We start from the raw sequence: 20,348 nt of genomic DNA, 5'->3' as shown, positions 1-20,348 counted from the left end.
CCTCCCTGTCTTTTTCCTGAAGGTCACTCCCTGGCTTGATAGCACCAGTTCAACTCTCTGTGTAGGCATTAAAACAGACTCCTGAAATTACCCATCTTAAACATCTGAGATTAAGTAAAACAACCAACAAAAAAGGTATGTGCATGTGTGTACATGGTACATATATGTTTCTATGCATCTGAACCAGCAGAATAAAGCTCTGGAATACCTCCAAGGAGGCTGGGAACATGAAGGCAAAAGCTGTGACCTTCAAAATAGGATCTAAATTCAAAAGAATGTTAATTTTTAACCACAGACATCTACAGTGCTCTTCAATGTGTGACATATTAACTACAATTAATACATAGACAGCCACTAATACGTAAGCTCTGAATTCATTCATATTCTTACAGCTTTGGAGTCCACATATGTTAATAAGTTTTGTAATTATAAGCTGAATACAAGAGAAAGACTCTTTTGTCTGAGGTTAAGAAGTCCTAATTTGAAATGTCATTTTAGACTCCTTAAAATCCTTTGCCCCCAGAGAATCACCAAAGTAAAATTTTATTCAGCTGTTGTCAAGCCTCCTGTAATCATCCTTGTCAATGGTATCATTGTGTCCATCTGGGAAGAGACCCCAGTATTACCAGAAACCCCAGTGTTTCACTCCTTACCTTATCACAGAATCATAAAATATTCTGAGTTGAAAGGAACCCACAAGGGCCATTGAGTCCAACTCCCAGCCCAGCACAGCACTATCCCCAAAAGTCACAACATGTGCCTGTGAGTATTGCCAAATGCTTCTTTAACTCTATCAGGCTTGGTGCTGTGACCACATCCCTGGAGAGCTGTTTCAGTGCCCAACCACCATCTGGGTGAAGAACCTTTTCTAACCTAAACCTTTCCTGACACAACCTCAGGCCATTCCCTCAGGTCCTGTCACTGGTCACCAGAGAGAAGAGATCAGTGCCTGCCCATCCTCTTCCCCTCATGAGGAAGTTGTGGATTCCAATGAGGTCTCCCCTCAGTTTCCTTGAGGCTGAACAGACCAAGTGACTTCAGCCACCATAAGTGGCAACAAAGATTGCTTTCCTTTGGATTCCCTCTAATAAATATTTTCTTACATCGTAGCACCCAGAACCGCTCCCAGCACTCGAGGTGAGGCCGCCCCAGCTCACAGCAGAGGGGGACAATCCCCTCCCTTGCCTGGCTGGCCATGCTGTGCCTGATGACCCCCACGACAGGGCTGGCCCTCCTGGCTGCCAGGGCACTGCTGGCTCATGTGCAACTTGCCATGGAGCAGGACCTCCACATCCCTTTCCATGGCACTGCTCTCCAGCCTCTCGTTCCCCAGTCTGTCTGTACATCCACAGCTGTCCCATCCCACGTGCAGAATCTGACACTTTCCCTTGTTGAGCTTCATGTGGTTTGTTGAACTGGACATCTTGTGCAGGACACTGTGAGAACTATCACTGAAAGCTTTACTGAAATCCAAAAAATCTTATAATCAGCTGTCTCTTCTTGACAAACCAGCTGGGTTACCTTGTCATAAAAATCAGGTTTGATGAGGTGTCTCATGAGACCATGCTGGCTGTGACCAGTGACTGAGTTGTCTTTAAGGTGTGTTTCAACATCTCCCAGAATAATCTTCTCCGTAATTTTATCAGGAACTGAAGTGAGACTGACAGGCCTGTAGTTTACGGCGTCCTCCTTCTTGCCTTTTTTGAAAGTTCAGACGGCTTACACCAGCTTCCACTCAGCTGCAACTTCTCCATATTCCCAAGACTGCTCAAAAATCATTGAGAGGTTCTGCAATTACATCATCCAGCTCTTTGAGATTCCTGAATGAATCCCAACAGGCTCTATAGATTTGTAAGGATCCAGCTGGAGCAGAAGATCCTGCACAATTTCAAGTTTGATTGGGAGTTGATCATTCTCACAGTCATGGTCCTCCATCTCAGGGTACCCTTGGCCCATCCTCATGTTGAAGACAGAGGCAAAGAATGTGTTAAACACCTCTGCCTTGTCTCTGTCCCTGTTTGTGAGGAGACCATCTTCATCCTGTGATGGGACAATGCTGTTTTTACATTGCCAGTTGCCATTGGTATATTTGAAAAAACTCTTTATATTGTTCCGCACAGCTCTGGCTGGCTTCAACTCCAGCTGAGCTTTGGCCACACAAATTTTCTCCCTACAGTGGCCAGCAGTGGCTCTGTGTTTTTCCCATTTCACCTGACCTTGCTTCCACTGGGCATACACTTTCCTTTTTAGCCTTATTTCTAAGAGAAGATTCCTGTTCTGCCAAGGTGGCCTTCTGCCTCACCTGCTTGACTTCTGATATTTGGGAACTGCCTGCTCCTGTGCCCTTAGGAGGTGATGTTTAAAGAGTGACCAACACTGACAGATGCCAGCACCTGCAAAAACATGTTCCCAGAGGATCTTACTCACTATTCCTTGAGGAGTCTGAGGTCTGTTTTCCTCAGGTCCAGAGTTGAGGTTTTTGCATTTTTCCTTCTGTTAACAGAGATTTTAAACTCAATTGCTTCATGATCATTGTGGCCAATATGGCCACCAATCTCCACTTGCTCACAAGATCCACCCTGTTGACAATCAGGAGATCAAGGAAGGCATCTTTCCAAGATGGCTCCCTTAGGACCTGTTCCATAAAGTTGTCATCCAGGTTTTTAAGAGTCTTATGGCCCAGGTTCTACCAGGTGTGTGATGCTCCCAGTTAATTTCTGACAAGTTGAAGTCTCCCATAAGGACAAGGGCAGTTGACTTGGAAGAGTCCCTTAGTTCCTCAAACAATTATTTTTTCTTTCATTTTATCATTGTCCTGGCCAGGAGGTCTATAGGGGACTCCTATGATGGCATCTGCATTATTTGTTTGTCCTTTGATTCTTACCCAGAGGCTTTCAACTGTGCCATTGCCAGCTGTGAGCTCCATACATTCTACCCCTTCTGTTCCATAGAGTGCCACCCCTCCACCTCTCCTGCCCTGCCTGTCTCTCCTGAAGAGCCTGCAACCATCCCACAGGGCACTCCAGTCACAGGATCCATCCCACCAGGTTTCACTTCTCAGCTGTGGCCAGATCATATTGCCCTTGGTCTCCAATGGAAGAGCACTCTAATGAGCAGAGGTAAATTTCAAGCCTCAAAAAGACTTTGGATGACAATATAAGGAAGGAAAGGAAGAAAAACACAAAGTGTGCAAGTGAAAACTTCTTTCAACAGAATTCAACAGAATAACTAGGTTGGAAGACAACTTCAAGATCATAGAGTCCAGCCCATGTCCTAACACCACAACTAGACCATGGCACCGAGTGCCACATCCAGTCTTTTTTTAAACACATCCAGGGATGGTGACTCCACCACCCCCCCAGGCAGACCATTCAAGTACTTTATTATTCTTTCCATGAAAAGCTTTTTCCTAATATCCAACCCATATTTCCCCTGGCATAGCTTGAAACTGTCCTCTTGTTCTGTCAGTTGCAGCCTGGTGAAAGAGACCAGCCCACACCTGACTGCAAACACCTTTCAAAAAGTTGTAGAGAGTGATAAGGTCACCTCTGAGTCTCCTTTTCTCCAGGCTAAACAACCCCAGTCTCTTCTTGTGTCATGCAACCTTTCTGTCCACCAATAACTGGGTACAAACATGCAAAAGACAACTGAATAAAAAGTAGTCAGATTTATACCTCATTCCTCAATTTTCTAAATGTTCTCTTGGCATTAATTGCTCTCAAGGCCTGGGTTCAAACACATACATAAATAATTAGAGATTAAAAATATAGGAAAAAGGTAGAATATAAAGGAAAAGAAAGGAAGAATTATCATTTAAAACTAAAGCTGCAATTTTGCCCACAGCTCATTGAAATCTGAGAAAATCCATCTGACTCAGCTGGGAATTTCTCTACTCCTCTCTACATTGAGCTCTGGACCTCTAGATCACATGGGCTACGACCTGTTTCACAAGCTATAGCATTCAGGGCACCACGATTGGCTTCTTGGCCATCAAACCTCGATCTTGAGTGCAAGTATACTACATAAATTAGTAATTAAATCAATCACTTTTACTTGTGATTATAACACACTGTAACTAGTGTGTAGTGATATATGTTATACCTAGATTTACATAAACTTTGTTGAGAAAGTAATGAAGAGCATTATTTGACACCTACTTTACAAAAATCAGTCCAAATCATCTCAAAATATACTCAAGAGACACAGAATTCCTCAGGGTAAGAGTATGTAATGGGATTAAAGAGAGGAAACAATTGGCAACTAAATAAAATTCAATGGGGAGGAAATACTGCAAGGTTAATGATAAGTAAATAGAAAACCAAGGCATGCAACATCTCTTCTGTCACTCTGCAAGCTAATCATTAGTCAATATTTACTCTTAGCTCTTAGGAAGAGCCTGCATTCATTGGAACTTTGACTTTAAAATCTGATAATTATGTCTTTGGGCCACCACAGAAGTGTCCAACCTAAGCAATGAAACACATGTTGAACAGTGTAGAGGCTGGAAGAAACAGAAAGCTGTGCATTTTGTTTTGAATCTTCTACATGCTTAACAAAAAGTAAAATATTTTTGAAAATGTGTTGAACTGTTTGGATGATATTGTTTTAAAATTGTACAGTACCACAGGCAAATTGAATAGCACTGGCATTTAAGACTTCTCAAACTCTTTGTTCAAAATACCTATTTTTATTCCTGGTGGGGCTGCACATGTGTATTCTGCTCAACAGGCATGAACAAAAACCCCTAGGGTTTTTTCTTCAGGGTTCTTTTCTTCAGGGAAGGATGTTCTTGAGACTTAAAAGGTAAAAAAAAGTAATAGAATAATGTTCCTAAGTTCTAAGACAATGGCTTTTCTAACAAATGGTTTTTTTCCTGGCTTGTGTGCATTGTTTATTTAAACCAACTAGTGCACTCAGGATATCATTTAATGGTGTTCAGAGGTGCCACAAGAGATTGCCATTATCAGTGGAAGGGTAAACAGCACAGTCAAAGTGTGGGTGTATTTATTCTTATCTGGGAGAGCTCCCTTCATGACAAACATGAGTTGGATTTGAGATGAGCTATGTAAGAACCTGAGTGAGGAGGTAAGTGTATATTGGGTGATATCTGCACAGAGCACAAGGAATAAAGAGACTTAAAGTGTCAGATACAGGATTTGTTTATTATACTGTTCTTTATTCAGTAACCAGTCATGACTATAAAAGAAGTCAACTAAAAATTTCTTACACAGCCCTTAACCTAAAAAACCCCAACAAAATCTGATTGAAAATGACATTTTACCTACCAAATAATTACAGTATCTTAGTAAAAAGAAATTTCTCTATTAATTATATTAGAGTTTTGAATGAATGCTATGTTTAATGTCTATATGATGCCTCCATAAAGTAACTTGAAAAGTAAAGGCAAATGTGCCAGTTCCTGTTCCTTCTTTTGGCCAGCCTTAGAGTTATACTAATTACTAATGATGGACAAATTGATGCGGATCTTGATTTGGCTTGAAGACTTGATAGCAGACTACAGTGTACTTGTAATTTTTTAGACATCTGCAGAAGGGAGATGCCTGTCCATCTGTCACATCTTGTTTGAATTGAGCAATGTGCTTATTAATCAAGAGAGTCATAGGAAACAGTATTATTTTCTGAAATATTTATGTGCTTGTTCTCATTTCGTGACCAAGGTAATGGCAATACTCCTGAGCTCTTTTCCTAGAACAGCAATATCAGATCCATATTTCATTCATTTCCCATAAATAATACAGCTTTTCTCCTCTGCTGTGTGGGATATCATGTTATCTGTATCAGTTTACTCAAATATTTTTCAATTGCACAAATGCAATAAAGAATGATTTCTTGTAATGCTGGGTTATTTATACCAGCTTTGCCTGATTATCTATTCTACTTCATTTTCAAAAGGCAAGATTGGGAAGATATTTTCTTTGCATTTGAAACATGTAAATCCTATAAATCAGATGAATATAAGAATAATAAATACTACTTAATATTTTTGGAACTGATCAAACAACTTTTTTATTTGAAAATTAAATTATTAAATTATTAAAAGCAATTAGATTTCCAGAATGGATTACTTTGTTCTGTTCTAATCTTGTGATACCAAAAATGGTTTTAAAGTTTTCAAATTTGCCCAAGCATTCTGAAGTACAGCCATCCGCTATTCCATCCCTTGTGGGTTTTCCACTACATCAGTGTTTGCACCATTCACAGGGAAAGACCACCCCTTCGTGATTAACACTTTTTACAATTCTTGCTAATGCTGATTCTTTGCAAGTACCACAATTATCCTAGTAACCAATAGAGAATGTTGGTTATATCCTGTTTTGCATAAATTTTATTTTGACTGATTTCTCCTTTGCTTTACACAGAAACTTTGTTTTTCTATTTATTCTAAATGACTACATTGCTTGCTAAAAGGCATGTTAGCTTTGACTAATAATAGATTAATAGATGGATTAATGGCACCTTAGGATTAAATTCAGTGGAATGTGTTTAACAACACTGATTAAGGCACCTTTGTTTGCATGAGGAGTACGCTATCAATGAAAGAAAGAAATTAACATCCCCTTACTACATTTAAAACAAAAATAAATAAATAAATGTGTAGTATAATTTGGTATTCTCTTCTTAAAAAGTATTGTTGCTATTTACTTAGCCTTTTCTATCACACTATGACAGATAAGAAACTTGCTTTTAGTAGAGTGAAAGAATAGAAATCCAATCTGTGTAAATTTAACTGGTGTGTGAAGAAAAGAAAGGGACAAAACCTTCTATTTCATAGAAGGTCTTCAGTGGAATTTTGTTTGTCTACATCAATAGTGAACTGCCTTGAAATGCTGCATAAACATGAGAGAAACCTTTGTGTTAGTATATGGACTCTATTCCCCAATGGTTAGCACAATTACATTACTAGAACAGGAATACTGATAAACAATTCATTTTGAATTCTGTCACTACTATTCCATCTAAGAAGAATATTTATTATAATATGATGTTAAAGATGAATCATTCTGTTCATGTTCATGTCTCACTTCAATTCTCATTGCTGTCACTAAGAATAAACATCTACATCTTCCTGGTCCAGGCTTTTACTAAGCGACCCCTAAGGTATGTCCCCAGTGACACTTCCAGAGGTTTTGCATCTTCACTGTTGTGCAATAGTAAGTGTCCAGGCTCTTCACAGTAAGGGAATACCACAAGTGGGGCCTGAGAACAGTCATCCCTTTCTTTCATGTTCAGCAAATCTATACTTAGCACAAGGCAGAAGAATATTCCCGAGTTTAAAAAAAAAGAAACCACAAGAAGGTGTAGGTCTTCATGGTTTTGTAGACACAAATGCCTAGGGAAAATTTTCCTTTCTTCTATTTTTGTCTATATTGGAGCTGGACTGACTAAATGTCAGCATCTGTAACGTAGGCATCTGCACCTATCTATTTGCCTATTTGTGGGAGAAAAATGTCAATTTATCTAACCCAAAAGGAGATGTCTCAAATAGGTAAGATGAATCATGGTCTAAAAGAGTCTGTTCCTCTCTACACTAAATAGATAGAGCAGAAGAAATGCTAGATGTTAAAAATTAGGTGAAAATAATCTTTTCCACACTCTATACAAAGTGTAAAAAGATTCCTCCTTTAAATGATGTAAGGAACAGCTAATACAAATTTCCAGCTAAAAACTTACTAGAAGTCAGCTTTTCTGTGGAATTAAGAATGAATACTTTTTTCTTCCCCCCACAGAAAAATTACAGAAAAAATGATATGTCCTTAAATAAAATGGTAGCTCACAGGAAAGGTAGTGGGAAAATGCTGTTGTGAGGAAAATGAAGGTCAGGAAAGAGAAGTAGTGTGGTATCTGACTTACATCTCTTAGATATATGTCCTGTCTGCAAGCAAAAGAAGTAATAGCAATGGTAGCTAAAGGAGCAGAGTGACAAACATGCTGAGAACAAAACAACTGCTGGGAGAGCTCCTTTTCTTCAAAGATTGCACTAGGAACACAAAGATACTTTCTGATTCAGTTAAGAAAGATCTGTTTTGGAGACCCCAAATACCCTGGCCAAGAGAGAGGACTAGTGATGCAGTGTGTTACTCTTGTCTTACCTCTATGAAGAAGAGACTAGCTGCTGATGTTGGGTGATGATACATGTAGACAGTCACGAGGATGGCTGCGGCCACAACGAGGACCAGGACTAGAATGCCGACAATTAATCCAGCATGGAGCGTTCCACCTTTCTTCTCCGCCGCACTGTCATCTGTTGAAGCTGCACAAAGAACACACTTCTTAGCACGGCAACTTATGACTTACCCATTCCATTACACAGATGGAAACAGCATTTGCTTTTTCTGTGTTACATAGACCTCATTTACTACAGCCCAAGTTGTTACATAGACCTCATTTTCTACAGCCCAAGTTGGAAAAAATACTAGATGTCTTTCTACAACCGGGTACTCTTATAATCTTAATGAAGAGATTTTCAAATGTTTTACTGATTCTAATTCAATAAATGATATTAACATCCTTCCTTTTGATTGTAAAATGGACAGTCTGAAGTTCTTAATTATCTTCATACATTTTGCTTTGATTTTCTTATAAAATTATTGCAATTGTCCCACAGACAAAAAAGTAGTAATTGAATTAATTTTGAACATTTTATTTTTCTTTAAATATTCCAGTTGAGACATGCCACAAACTCTTGTGAGGTCTAGCTATTGAACACATTCAGAAAGCCTTATTCATTAGCTTGTAGAAGAGTTTGGAACCAATCTTTGTAACTAAATCAGAGAGCTGAAAGTGCAACAGATGGATGAAAATGATCCTGCAATATTTTGATCTTGGTCTGAATGGAACACTCATCATACCAAAGTATTGCAGAGGACCATTCATTTATTAAACTTGATACCAAGAGGTAACTCATGCTATGCTGCTGTCTGGATAAAACAGGGTTGTCTCTGTCACAAGCAACTTTTCAGAAGTGCTTCCAGATAAGTGACTGAAAGTCTTTCAACAACAGTGTAGCCTTTGGAGGAAAAGTTTCTCAATATACCAACCAACACCAGTAGACCTTCTCCCTCTTCATCATAGTCTTGTATACGAGAATTACTGTTCTGCCCACTTCTGCAGGCAGAAGAGCCATTCAGAAGTCCTAGGTTTAAGAAATACCAGTAGAACACTCGTAATTTAACTTCATAAACTTCCATCATTCTCCTAAATGTTCTTCACCCAGAGGGTTCCAGGGAAGTGGTCACAGCAGTGAGCCTGAGAGAGTGCAAGAAGCATTTGGACAATGCTCTCAGGCACACTATATGACACTTGGGGATGGTTCAGTGCAGGGCCAGGAGTTGGACTCTATGGTCTATGTGGGTCTCTTCCAACTCAGCATATTCTGTGAGTCTGTGTGATATTCCCATTGCTTTCTGCTTTTCCATACAACACCTGTCTCTGGTCTTGCTTATGAGAAATTTTCTTTCAGTTCCACTTTTAAATTTCCTCTCACCATGCTTGTTTGGCAAACTGACTATAATGAAAATCATTGATCTCTGCAACCCTCCTTTTTACTGAACTATTTGTTTGGTTGTCTTAGTGTGCTGTTCTTTGAGGTCAGGGACTCCCTTTTATTTGTTCTTTGAAGACAGATATGGGTTATGAATATCACTTCAAACAGATCACTGTTGTTATTAATAGGAAAAAGAACAATATTATAATAAATGTAACAATAAATGTACCTGGTCTTTTACCATTCATCTGATTGGAGTAGAACACTCTCTTAAAATAGAGAATTGGAAAATTATAGAAGAAAGACAGGTAGTAGTAAATGTCTTGTGTTGGGGACAATAAAAGAATAGAGGAACAGTTAATCTGAGTGTTACAGATCATACATCCATGTATGGCAGCACTTTTCTCACCAGACTGAGGAAGGCTGCATGGTTTGTCACCCAGCAGAGCACCACTGGAACAATAGGGAGAAAAGGAAAATGAAGCTGCATTGTCCTAGCCAAGATATATATCTGACTATTACTCCGTGTAATAGTTATGCATCTCTGGGGATACAGAAGGGGTTCATGCACATATCCCTTGTTTTTGTCCATATTTCCTCAGTCTTGATTCAGGACAGTCAAAATCCTACAGTGTTGCTTTGCTCTGCTCTGTCCCATAATGTCAGTGATGCTTTGTGGAGTAAGGAACTGAGTAACAACCAGAGGATAAAGGAAAAGACCCCAATAGATTGGGAAGCTAAACTAGAGTGTGGGAAACATTGATGATTTTAATAAAAAATTGCAAGCATGATACCCATGCTGTACCTGTACTCAGGTACAGCCTAATCCTGAAGGTATCATTCTTTTTAAAAGTTCATTAGTATCTGTTCACACAGGAACTTCAGTTTTAATTGTACTGATTTTGGACATGAATTTTGAGTTTATGCATGAACAGGATCCAAGAACCAGGTGTCTCCCTGCCTAAATCCTACCAAGGGATTTACTTTTCTTTCATAGAGCTTAGTTGTATGGGAGTTTTGAAATGGAAAAGTAGTGTCAGCCCTGTTTTGTTTTGTTTTATTTTGTTTTATTTTATTTAATTTTAAAATTTTTATTTATTTATTTATTTATTTGTTTGTTTGTTTGTTTTGTTTTGTTTTACACAGTACATAGAGTGAAAATTTCCAGGCCATTCTTTATACTGAAGTGGAGGAAGAGTTATTACCTAGAATCTGGATGTTATATTTTTCTCAATTCTCAAAATTGTCTCCTAAAAGGTCATTAAAATACTTCCTAGTAGTTAGGGCACTATATAAAAATGGATGCAAGATTCATGGAGAAGACAGTAAAGAAAGGCAACCCAAAAAAATATTCCTTTTATTTTCAGACAGCAGAATCTTTTGCGTGACAAAGCCATCAATATTCACTTCATCTGAGAACAGAAAAATGTGTAGAAACACCAGTCTTAGTTTCTGTTCATGCACTGTAACAACATTTAGTACTTGTACACATTTTTCAAATTGCCATGCAAATGGAAATGAAATAACCGAAAGGCCATCAGAAAAGGCCTGTCTGGTTGTACATCCTCCTGTTGGACTGTTAATTCCCACTGGTGAACAGCTAGTTCTGAGTCACCCTACTGAGAATCAACTGCTTCCACAAAGGAGAAGAAGATTCATAGCTTGTTTGCCTCATAATTATCTTTGTGACAGTTTCATGCTCTTTACTTCAATGTCACATTTGTGCATCAAAAACTACTTTGTCACTTTCATCCATTTTCAGGCTGATTTGCACTAAATGAGCAATTTGTATTGTTACTGTGTTATGGTTGAAGACATAACATCATATTCTGCATTTTAAAAAATGCTGGACTTCAGCAAAGTCCTAACCACTCTGTAAAGGTCATCAGTTTAATCTCTTTAGATCTGATATTTTCTCAGCTTTCAGCATCCAGCTTTGCAAACTAGAGCACCGTCTCTTTGAAACAACACAGGTGTCAACTGCCTGCCCAGATTTCTGCTAATCAAGGGTGGAGCACTGTGTGGACATCAGTTCAGTGATCAGAATGCCAAATGCAAAAAATAATAAAGCAAAAGAAATGTTTTCCTTAAATTAGAACAGGTTTAAGTAACTTGTAATCTCCATAATGGAAATTTAGTCCATTGACCCCAGGGCTCAAATAGTCATGAGAAATTGATTTCACTCTCATTGCACAGAGACAATAAACAGTGTTGTCAACATTGAAAATACTCTTTGCTGCAAAATCAACTATCAGTTCTTTTAAAAAGCCACCAAGGAAAATAAATGAAAAAAACAAGGACTTGGAAACTTTTTCAGGTGTAGAAATCTTACTAAGAGTATCACAGCATGTCTGTTATTCCAGGCAAGGCCAAACACATGGGAGACTATTTGTTTTATGACCAATCCTTTCTCAAAAAGAGCATTCTTAATGGAACCTTCCCCAGACTTTCCTTTTCTCATGCTCAAGAAGCAATTGTTAGATCTAATACACCTTATATTTATAATGTCTTCTCAAACTCTTAAATGCATAAAACTTTTAAGCAGAAGGAGCCTGTTACTATCTCCAAGGCTAGTCTGCTTCTCATTAGGTGCTGAATGACTGAATAGAAAGAGCAAGTAGCTTTCTTTCCCTAATATAAAGGCACAGAAGCCAAACAAGAAATAGCTGTTCTGCTGCTGGAATGTTTAAAAAACAAAAGTGAAAACAATAAAAAGGTTCTTACTGTTTCCATGAGAAACACATAAACACTATAAAATCTTTGATTTAAAATAACTAGTATGTCTCCAGTTGCTCTTGGGCTAGCTTGTTTTGGAGTAGGAAAACAAAAAAAAGCCCCAGGGAATGAAAATCTTGTCTTTCCATGGCACACATGGACTGCGATGCTGACTTTAACAGAACAAAAGTGCCTACAAACTGAGACTACTTTTTAGTGTTTACAAACTACTACTTGCTGTTTGTAAACACATTGAGGATACATTGTCAACATTATTTTTCTCATAACTGCATATTAAGCCTTGAGGTCTGCAAAATAATGAAATACATTGTTTTATATGATCTAATTTTAAGGTTTACAACAAGTTTCTACTGTGATAGTTTTATATATGAGAAAATTGTGATACATACATTTACACCTCGTATGATATGAGATGGAAAAGAGTTTAATTTCCAGAGATTACTATCTCTGTTTGTGAGAGCAGAGATACAAAATATTTTACATGAAAAATGGAGGAAAATATTTTACATGAGGAAAAATAGATGAACCTCTTGTACTTCCTGGCTAGATAATTTCCTTTATATAAAGTGATGTGGAACAAAAGGTGAATGACAGACTACAATGTAGAAATTCATTGCAGATTTGGAAAATAAAATTTTGCTTTTCCCTCCAAAATCCATGGCATTCCTTTTTACTCTTGCATTTTGGTAAATGGTAAAAGACCATTGGATTTGAAACCCCAATTCAAATGCACATGAATCATTAAGGGATAAAACTCAATACCTTATTCGACCCTCCTGACTGACACACAAAGCCAGGGATATAGATGATTTAAATAGCAGCAATCAGCCTGAGGGTGACAACTCAGTCCTAAACTTGGTTCTTTTCTCCCTCTTGCTATCAGAAGAATGCATTTTCTCCTTTTTGGTCAGCAAAAGAGCAGAAACCTTCCCTTGCTGCATGATCTGGGGCAACTACAGATGAAGTTCACTCACCAGCCACCCACTCTATTACACATATCATTTCTAGCCTGGAAACTGTATCACTCCTATTTGCATGACTGCAGGTTCGAGGTAATAGGCTTCTGCCAAGAGGGAGGACATAATGTTTAGGAGCTGAGCACACAGGCTCACAGGTACAGCGAGCTCAACAGAGCCACTGGATTTTTCCCTTCTTCTGGGCCTCCATTTACATCTGGAATGTGAATCTACCAGGAGACTCCTTGCTTTATGGAGCAGGTATATGGTTCTTCACTCACAAGCTTTTTCCCTGCACATAACACAGATTCCTGAAAAGACGATTAATGACCTGTGGGAATGTTCCACAGATTCTCCAGAGACTCAGGAGAATCCCCATAAAAATTTTCTCTCTTAGGAACAGCATGTTCTGGAATTCTCAACTTATTAACAGTGATGATGTGTGATTTCCTTGATTTGTGGGTTCAATCCCTTAGCATTTGTTAACATTTGGAGGTTAAGCTATTGCTTTACTTGGTTTCATGATGATTTATAAAGTTATGGCTCAGCTAATGCTTTAAAAATTGATTTCCAATTGCACGTAAGAAATGAAAGGTGGTCTCTGAGTGAGAATATTATGAACTATAATACACAAAATCAGAATTCAGAATCTGGCTTTGCTATCAATTTTCTGTAGGACCCAGGGCAACTCAGTAAGTCTCTCCAAGATTGATCAACTGCTTAGTGCAGTAAATTGATGAGAGTGCATTACAATCAAATCCCTCGGTTTATAGGATGACAGTACTCTAAATATGTTAGCTAAGGGCTTTCATTCTTCTGCTCTAAAATATCACCTAATGCTACAATAGCTGTCATCTGTATTAATTTTAGTTTCAGCTGGTTGAGACCATGTGAGCCATTACAATACATAGTGGCATCAAACAGTTGCCATGGTGCAGCTCAATACTGTGCCATGAAGGATCACACCACTTGCCTCTAATAGCAGCTGACTCAAATTCAGATGAACAGAAAGTTAGCTATTCATAAGAATTTCAATTGTCACCCCATTGACTCCTCTTAACCCTATTAGAAGCAAAGACGAGACAATAAGGTAAAGCAGGCTGTTCCTCCCTAATGTTGTGTCTAATGCTTGTGGAGTTACTCACCACAGTGCCCACCATGCCTTTGGGAAAGAGAACAACTCAGGTATTTCAACTTCAATGCAAAATATACAACTGTATGAGCCTTCCTTCGTCTGACCTTCATTTTTCCCATTCTTTACAGTCCCCCATGCACACTGATGTCAAAGATGACTGAGAAGATTGGAGAAGGCTACTGACTGCAAAACTGGCTTAACTCCATGTAGAATAGGAAGTTAAAAAGACAGAAGATCACAGGATCTTTGTGTACCCAAGCTGTCACACTGCCATAGTACCATGACAGCAACAGGAGCAGGTGATAAAACACTAAGGAAAGCAGCCTTTTGATAGAAGTTAATCCAGTTTTTTCCATGTAGCCCTCCTTAAGATCTGCACTTAGAGCTACATGGGGTTTTCCCATTAACCTTTTGATCTGGTATAAAGTCAACAAAATGGAAATATGTAACATAGTTAGCTGTGTGCCTTTACAGCAAAGTCATTAAAACTGCAAGAGTAGGAAACCATACATCATTTAATATCATCTGTCTTAGAAAACCAAAGACAAACAAAACTAGTATGACAGACCTCAATATGAGTTGAAGTATATCCACACATAGCCCTTCTGGTTTTTTAACATCATGCTTCTTCAATGTGATATGTAACTTTTGATATGATGAAAAATGTCCTATTTTGCTCAAGGAGAAAGTGGTATTTTCTTTTTAGGGGTTATTTACACGCCAGTGCCACTACTTTGGAAAACCTCTGCCATTATTTGATTGACTGTCTGCTGATCAGATTGGTTTTTTTTATATATTTCCTGATAATAGCTGTAATAAGATGATGACAACAAAACGCGGATGAAATGGAGATGCAAAAATTCTGGAAAAGGCACAAATGGCTTGTTATAAGAAACATTTAAGTACAATTCAAAGTACCATGAAGCAAGTGGAAAAAAACAGTTTATTTATGCCATCAATAACAATAAAGATTATTGATGCAATATTCTATTTTTTAACCAGAATGGGTGAATTCAGCACTTTTCATTTGTATTTGCTTTAAAAGATATGCATATAGCCCACTGACCACTCATATGGCATGTAAGATATATTTCTTCCTGTGTTTGATACATGAGGAAGTTGAGAATATTTACATAAGACGCTGTTGTTGCTTTTCCAAGCTTGTGTTCTTGGCTTTGGCTCAATCTCAGTAAGATATCTGCTATCAGACATGAATGTAATACCATACTGAACCCCAGCAAGGCTGTATAGGCTTTCCTTAAATCACAAGTTTTCCTGGGAAGATAGAACTTGAATTACACTTGGCACGTTTCATACAGTAACATACCATGGAAGATCCCACACTTTTTCCTAAAATCCCTGCTTTCCTATTCTGAGTGTTTGTTACAGCAGAATTTGCAGAAAGCAGGGACCAGCATTAAGGGAAATTGGTTGGGTCCAGAGTTCAGCTTTGATCATACCAAAGACAACAAGAGAGATTCCTAATTTGTCTCAACACCTGTCTCTAACTTGAGCTGAGAAGAGTCTGCTGAGACATGGGAGAAGAGAAACAGCTTGGAAAAGTTCAGAGAGAAATGGAGTTAAACGGGGAGATGTATCAGCATTTCTTAACCTATCATCTGAAGTGTGAAATCAAATATATGGGAACAATTGCTGACTTATTTGAGTTATATTTTATTTGTTCCCTTCAGAATTTCTCCCCAACCTAAATAAAAGAAAAAAGGTAAAAAATCAGATCTCCTCTCTTTACAGGGCTTTTTCTGGCTTATCTGATAACGAAGTTGGGTAATTGTTCTTGAATCTACCTATCTTCATATTTTTATCCTAAGAATACATTTCTATCCATCACCACCTATTCCACTTCTCTCTGTTCTTACACTTTTCTCTTTTTTCTTCTTCTATTTACAAGACTATTGATAGAAACCATTTCAGAACTGCTCTTTGGTTAGGTTTTGTTTATACAAATACAGCACATGGCACAGCACAGATAAAGTAAAGTTTATGACCAGCTTTCTTCAAGGAAATCCTTGTATGAACCCTGCAATTTTAGGGGAACAGCAGCATTTTTGAGTAAGGAAAACATACAGAAGTTAACATATAGTTAACTTCTTTGCATAATCCATTACCTAATCTCAACAGGATTTTTTCCATAATGATATAAACCTTAAATCCTCTCTTTTTCATGAGAAAAGACTGGAAGAAAAGGTCTGAATCTTGGCTTGCAGGTTTCTGAACAGGAATGGAAACAAAACATATGAGCTAGGACACCCTGAAGAGAATTAATTTAAAGAAACCTTGGTTACCTACAAGTAAGATGCCCACTCTTAGTATGTAATTTACATTTTTCTCTGTATCTGGTAGAGTTAGGCAGCCCACATAGTAACATATTCCAGTACTTCTTCTTGCCTACTGCTTGTCACTGGCTAGGAGAAAAGCCTAAGAGAACAGCTTGTGGATTCCTGGCTAACACCAGATGAGATGAAGCCTCTGGAAGGTAATTTCTTGTGACTAGGCAAAGTTCTGGCAGCAAAACAAAACCATGTCTTGTCAATCTTACCTTATACAAAGTCCACTTTAAAACAGTGTTAAGACACAAGAAGTTTGTATTTATATTTTTTAAAATTTATTGTGTTTTACATTAAAATTGCGGAAGACTCAGCTAATTCATATTGACTTGTTAAGGTGAGTCACTTGGTTTTGGACTGTGTGGTCATAATAACTTCTTCTACATCAAAAATATTTGTTTTGCCTAAAAGGTTGGTTTATTTCTTTGGTGAAATATTTCTAATTTTTTGAATCATTTAGCAACCTAACATATTAGAAAGAAATAAGTTATATGACTCTTATCAGGCATTAGCTGGTGTTTAATGTCTTGGAGCTGGAGTTCAGGGTACACAAGAAAAAAAAGGACTTAATTTTCTCCATAATTTGGAACAGCTCAAACTGCTATTTTTAAGAGAAATTAGGAAGATAGACAAATTGTGAAAGCTAGTTTCCAGACATAGGGCACTATTGGAAAAAATAGTCTTGGGTAAGTTTATCACTGTATATCAAGTATATAAAAGTACTCTTTTTCCAAAACTTTGTCTATGCTTTGGTAATTTCCTACTGAGTTTCCTAATCTCTCAAAATCAAATTAAGCTCTCTCTAGTACAATTGTTAATCCTGTTAGTACATTCCTGTGAGTCGTATCTAGACCATCTTTGAAAATGTCCAAATGAGAGAGAAAAAACATGATACCAACATTTCCTAGAACTACATATGCTGGGATAAACTTGTTAACAAATAAATAAAACAGCTTTCTTCCTCAGGCAGACTTTTTTTTTTCCACAGTTTTCCTTTTTATGAAACAGAAATTTCTGTACACCTTGGTGAATGAGAAGTGCAGCATTTTTCTGATACCTACTATCCAAAAGACAGACTTTTCTTTTGGGTTTTAAAGCAGAAGCACTGTGGGGGACTCATAGCAATCAAATCATCACAACAAAGTGTCTAAAAAGGTCAAATAAATTGTCTAGATGTGCTGGCCTATCATCTAAATCATCCACTAGAGAGTTCTCAACGAGAAAAAACTGCATTACAGGATAGCCATGGCCAATTGCACACGGTTTTTATGAAAAATTAGGCTTTTAAACACTTTAGTCAGTTGTGTTAAATTTTAAGAAAATGAAAAAAACAATGGAATCTGAAATTAAACAAAAAAATGCTACATTTTTAGTGCTGGACATCTCTTAGAACTTAAAAAATACTTGTTATTTTAAGGAGAACCAAGATATAACAAAAACTGTGATGTCATGCCAGAGGTAGTTTAAAACGGTTTAAGCACGTATGTAATAGTCATCTGTCATGTGTGTAAAGAAAGAGGATGAGCAGAAGAAACAAAACCAAGCAAATTTGAAATGTACATTAAGATATGCCACAAAATTGTGGATGGATTACAGTACAGTTGCAAAATATTTTGTCATATAATTAAAAGATCAAAGCAGTATGACCAGAACAAAAAAATTAAATTTATAGCAATTTATAAATTTATAGTATTTGGTTTCAAAAGTTCTAGATACAGGTGAGATGCAGAATTTCTGTGGAATCCTTTTGTTCTACCTAACCAGATATTGACTGCTACCACCCAAGGACACATCAAACCATAGGCAATCATTGATCCAATATAGCTTTGGTTTTCCATTATAAAGGGTTCCCTTTCATTAGAGTTTTAAAGGATTTAGTGTGAGGAAGTGGAGACCTTGTATTCATGACCTGAAATAATCTACTCTTTATAAAAGGCTGACAAACCACAGAGAATCAAAGAATGTGCCTGCGGCTACAGAGGTTTTATCTGAGTCTAATCTAGGGGACACTGGAAAATTCAATGCATAATTGAAGATTCATCAAAAAGGACTTCTCAGATTAAAAGCTACGTTTACTGTGTGAATGAGAAATCCTGGAGTGTTGCTTTGCTTTTGTGTTGTTTGAAGCAATTTTCTTCTTTTTTTTTTTTAAAAAAAAAAATTTCAAGAATAAAAGGAACAGCTCAAGGAAAATGAATAATTATGTCATGTGTTGGTTTGTCCTCCTAAAATGCAGCAGCTTTCTCTGTGGAAATGAATTTTCCATCCATAACCAATGCCTCAAACCCTACACCTTACCTACCAAGTAGGCCATAACCATCTATCATCTGCTCTAGGATTCAACACTTTTACAGAGTTTTTCTTTTCAGACCTTGGATACAGAATAGACAAGTGAAAAAATAATTCAGCTGCAATTCCCAAACTGATAGAAACACGGATGTATTTCCTAAATCCCACTTTTGGAATATTTTTTTTTATAACAGCATACAGTTTTGAGCTGTGTATGAGATGCTTGTGATGGAGAGCTGCCTGTTCCTGGGTCAGCCACCTGCCATGGAGCATTGGCTCACAGGGCAGAGTGTGGGCACTTTTCAGCCAGGAATACACCTCCAGTACAGGGCAGACGTGGAATAGGAGAATGAAGTGCTGACTGTCGACCTGTGAGAGCACTGAAGCATTTTTCACAATAAAATATGAAGTAATTTGATTTCAACAGAAAAAGAGAGTTTCAGGGACATCTCCATACACAAAATGCTTAAAGTACCGCATTGAGTTTACGGATCACTTTATTCTGAGGGATCACTTACATGTCAAAGCAATGTCAAAAAACACCACTGCCAACAAAAGGACGACTCACTGCTGCCCACTGCTCAGTACAGCATGTGACCAGCCATGCTGTGCATAGTGACAGCAAAATGAGAGAGGGGAGACCAGCAAGGAAGAGAATGGCAACTGCTCCCCATGGTGTGAACAGATCTCTAGTTTGAGGCAAGGAGAAAATAATGGCCAAGTATGACTGAAAATCAAGTGAAATCAGGAAACAGAACAACAAGCTAAGTGGTGTCTGCACTCTGTGTTTTTTTAAAACTTGAATAATTCTCTGTGAGGGTCCTGAGAAACTGCTGTATCTCAGCTGTTCTGGACTGCTGTATGTGGGACCTCTGCCCATGATGTTGGGGTCCCCATGCAAGCTGAGGTCCAAATCTAAGCTAGGTTATAGGTGAACCTATATTTAATCCCATCTCTGGTCTTGTATCCAACACTGAAGGTAGCTTGTCTCCAGTCTTGTCCATGGACTGTGCCTCCTTGGATGGACCTTGGAGCTGTTTATCCTTTTGCTGTTGCAGAATACCTGTGTGGACCTGGTTCATCATCTCACCTTCTCTAGGGCCCCTGATGGGAGATGCTTCCTCTGGTCCTTTCCTGAGCTGTCTTGGCAGCTGTGCCACTTTGCTGCATTGCTGCTCCCTTCCTCACCAACCTGGCTTCCTGCCTTCACCCTGGGTCTGCCTCATTGCTGCAGACTCAGTTTGACCAGGGTTGACCCCAATTGCTTCCCTGAGCTGCTGGACTTGCCCTGTGCCTTGCTGCCACACTTGGCTACCTGTTCCCTTGACCCATAAAATAAACTTCATGCTCCCTGCTTGGAAAGGCAATCAGAGCCAATAAAA

General features: G+C 38.2%; 1 protein-coding gene across 1 annotated transcript in view; it reads right to left on the bottom strand.

Annotated features, from left to right (window-relative positions):
- Positions 1 to 20,348, bottom strand: part of PLXDC2 (plexin domain containing 2) — a 256,079-nt gene that overhangs the window by 12,667 nt on the left and 223,064 nt on the right. Inside the window, exon 13 of the mRNA XM_005518748.3 lies at positions 8,112 to 8,272. Within this exon, the coding sequence (XP_005518805.1) occupies positions 8,112 to 8,272 (161 nt within the window). The remainder of the gene's footprint in view (positions 1 to 8,111; positions 8,273 to 20,348) is intronic.

Source organism: Pseudopodoces humilis, chromosome 1 (genome assembly GCF_049639895.1).
Source record: "Pseudopodoces humilis isolate 2021_Gansu_Grassland_sample_001 chromosome 1, ASM4963989v1, whole genome shotgun sequence".
NCBI classification, from domain to species: domain Eukaryota; kingdom Metazoa; phylum Chordata; class Aves; order Passeriformes; family Paridae; genus Pseudopodoces; species Pseudopodoces humilis.
Note: the sequence above shows the minus strand (reverse complement) of the source record. Positions and strands in the feature narration are given on the sequence as shown.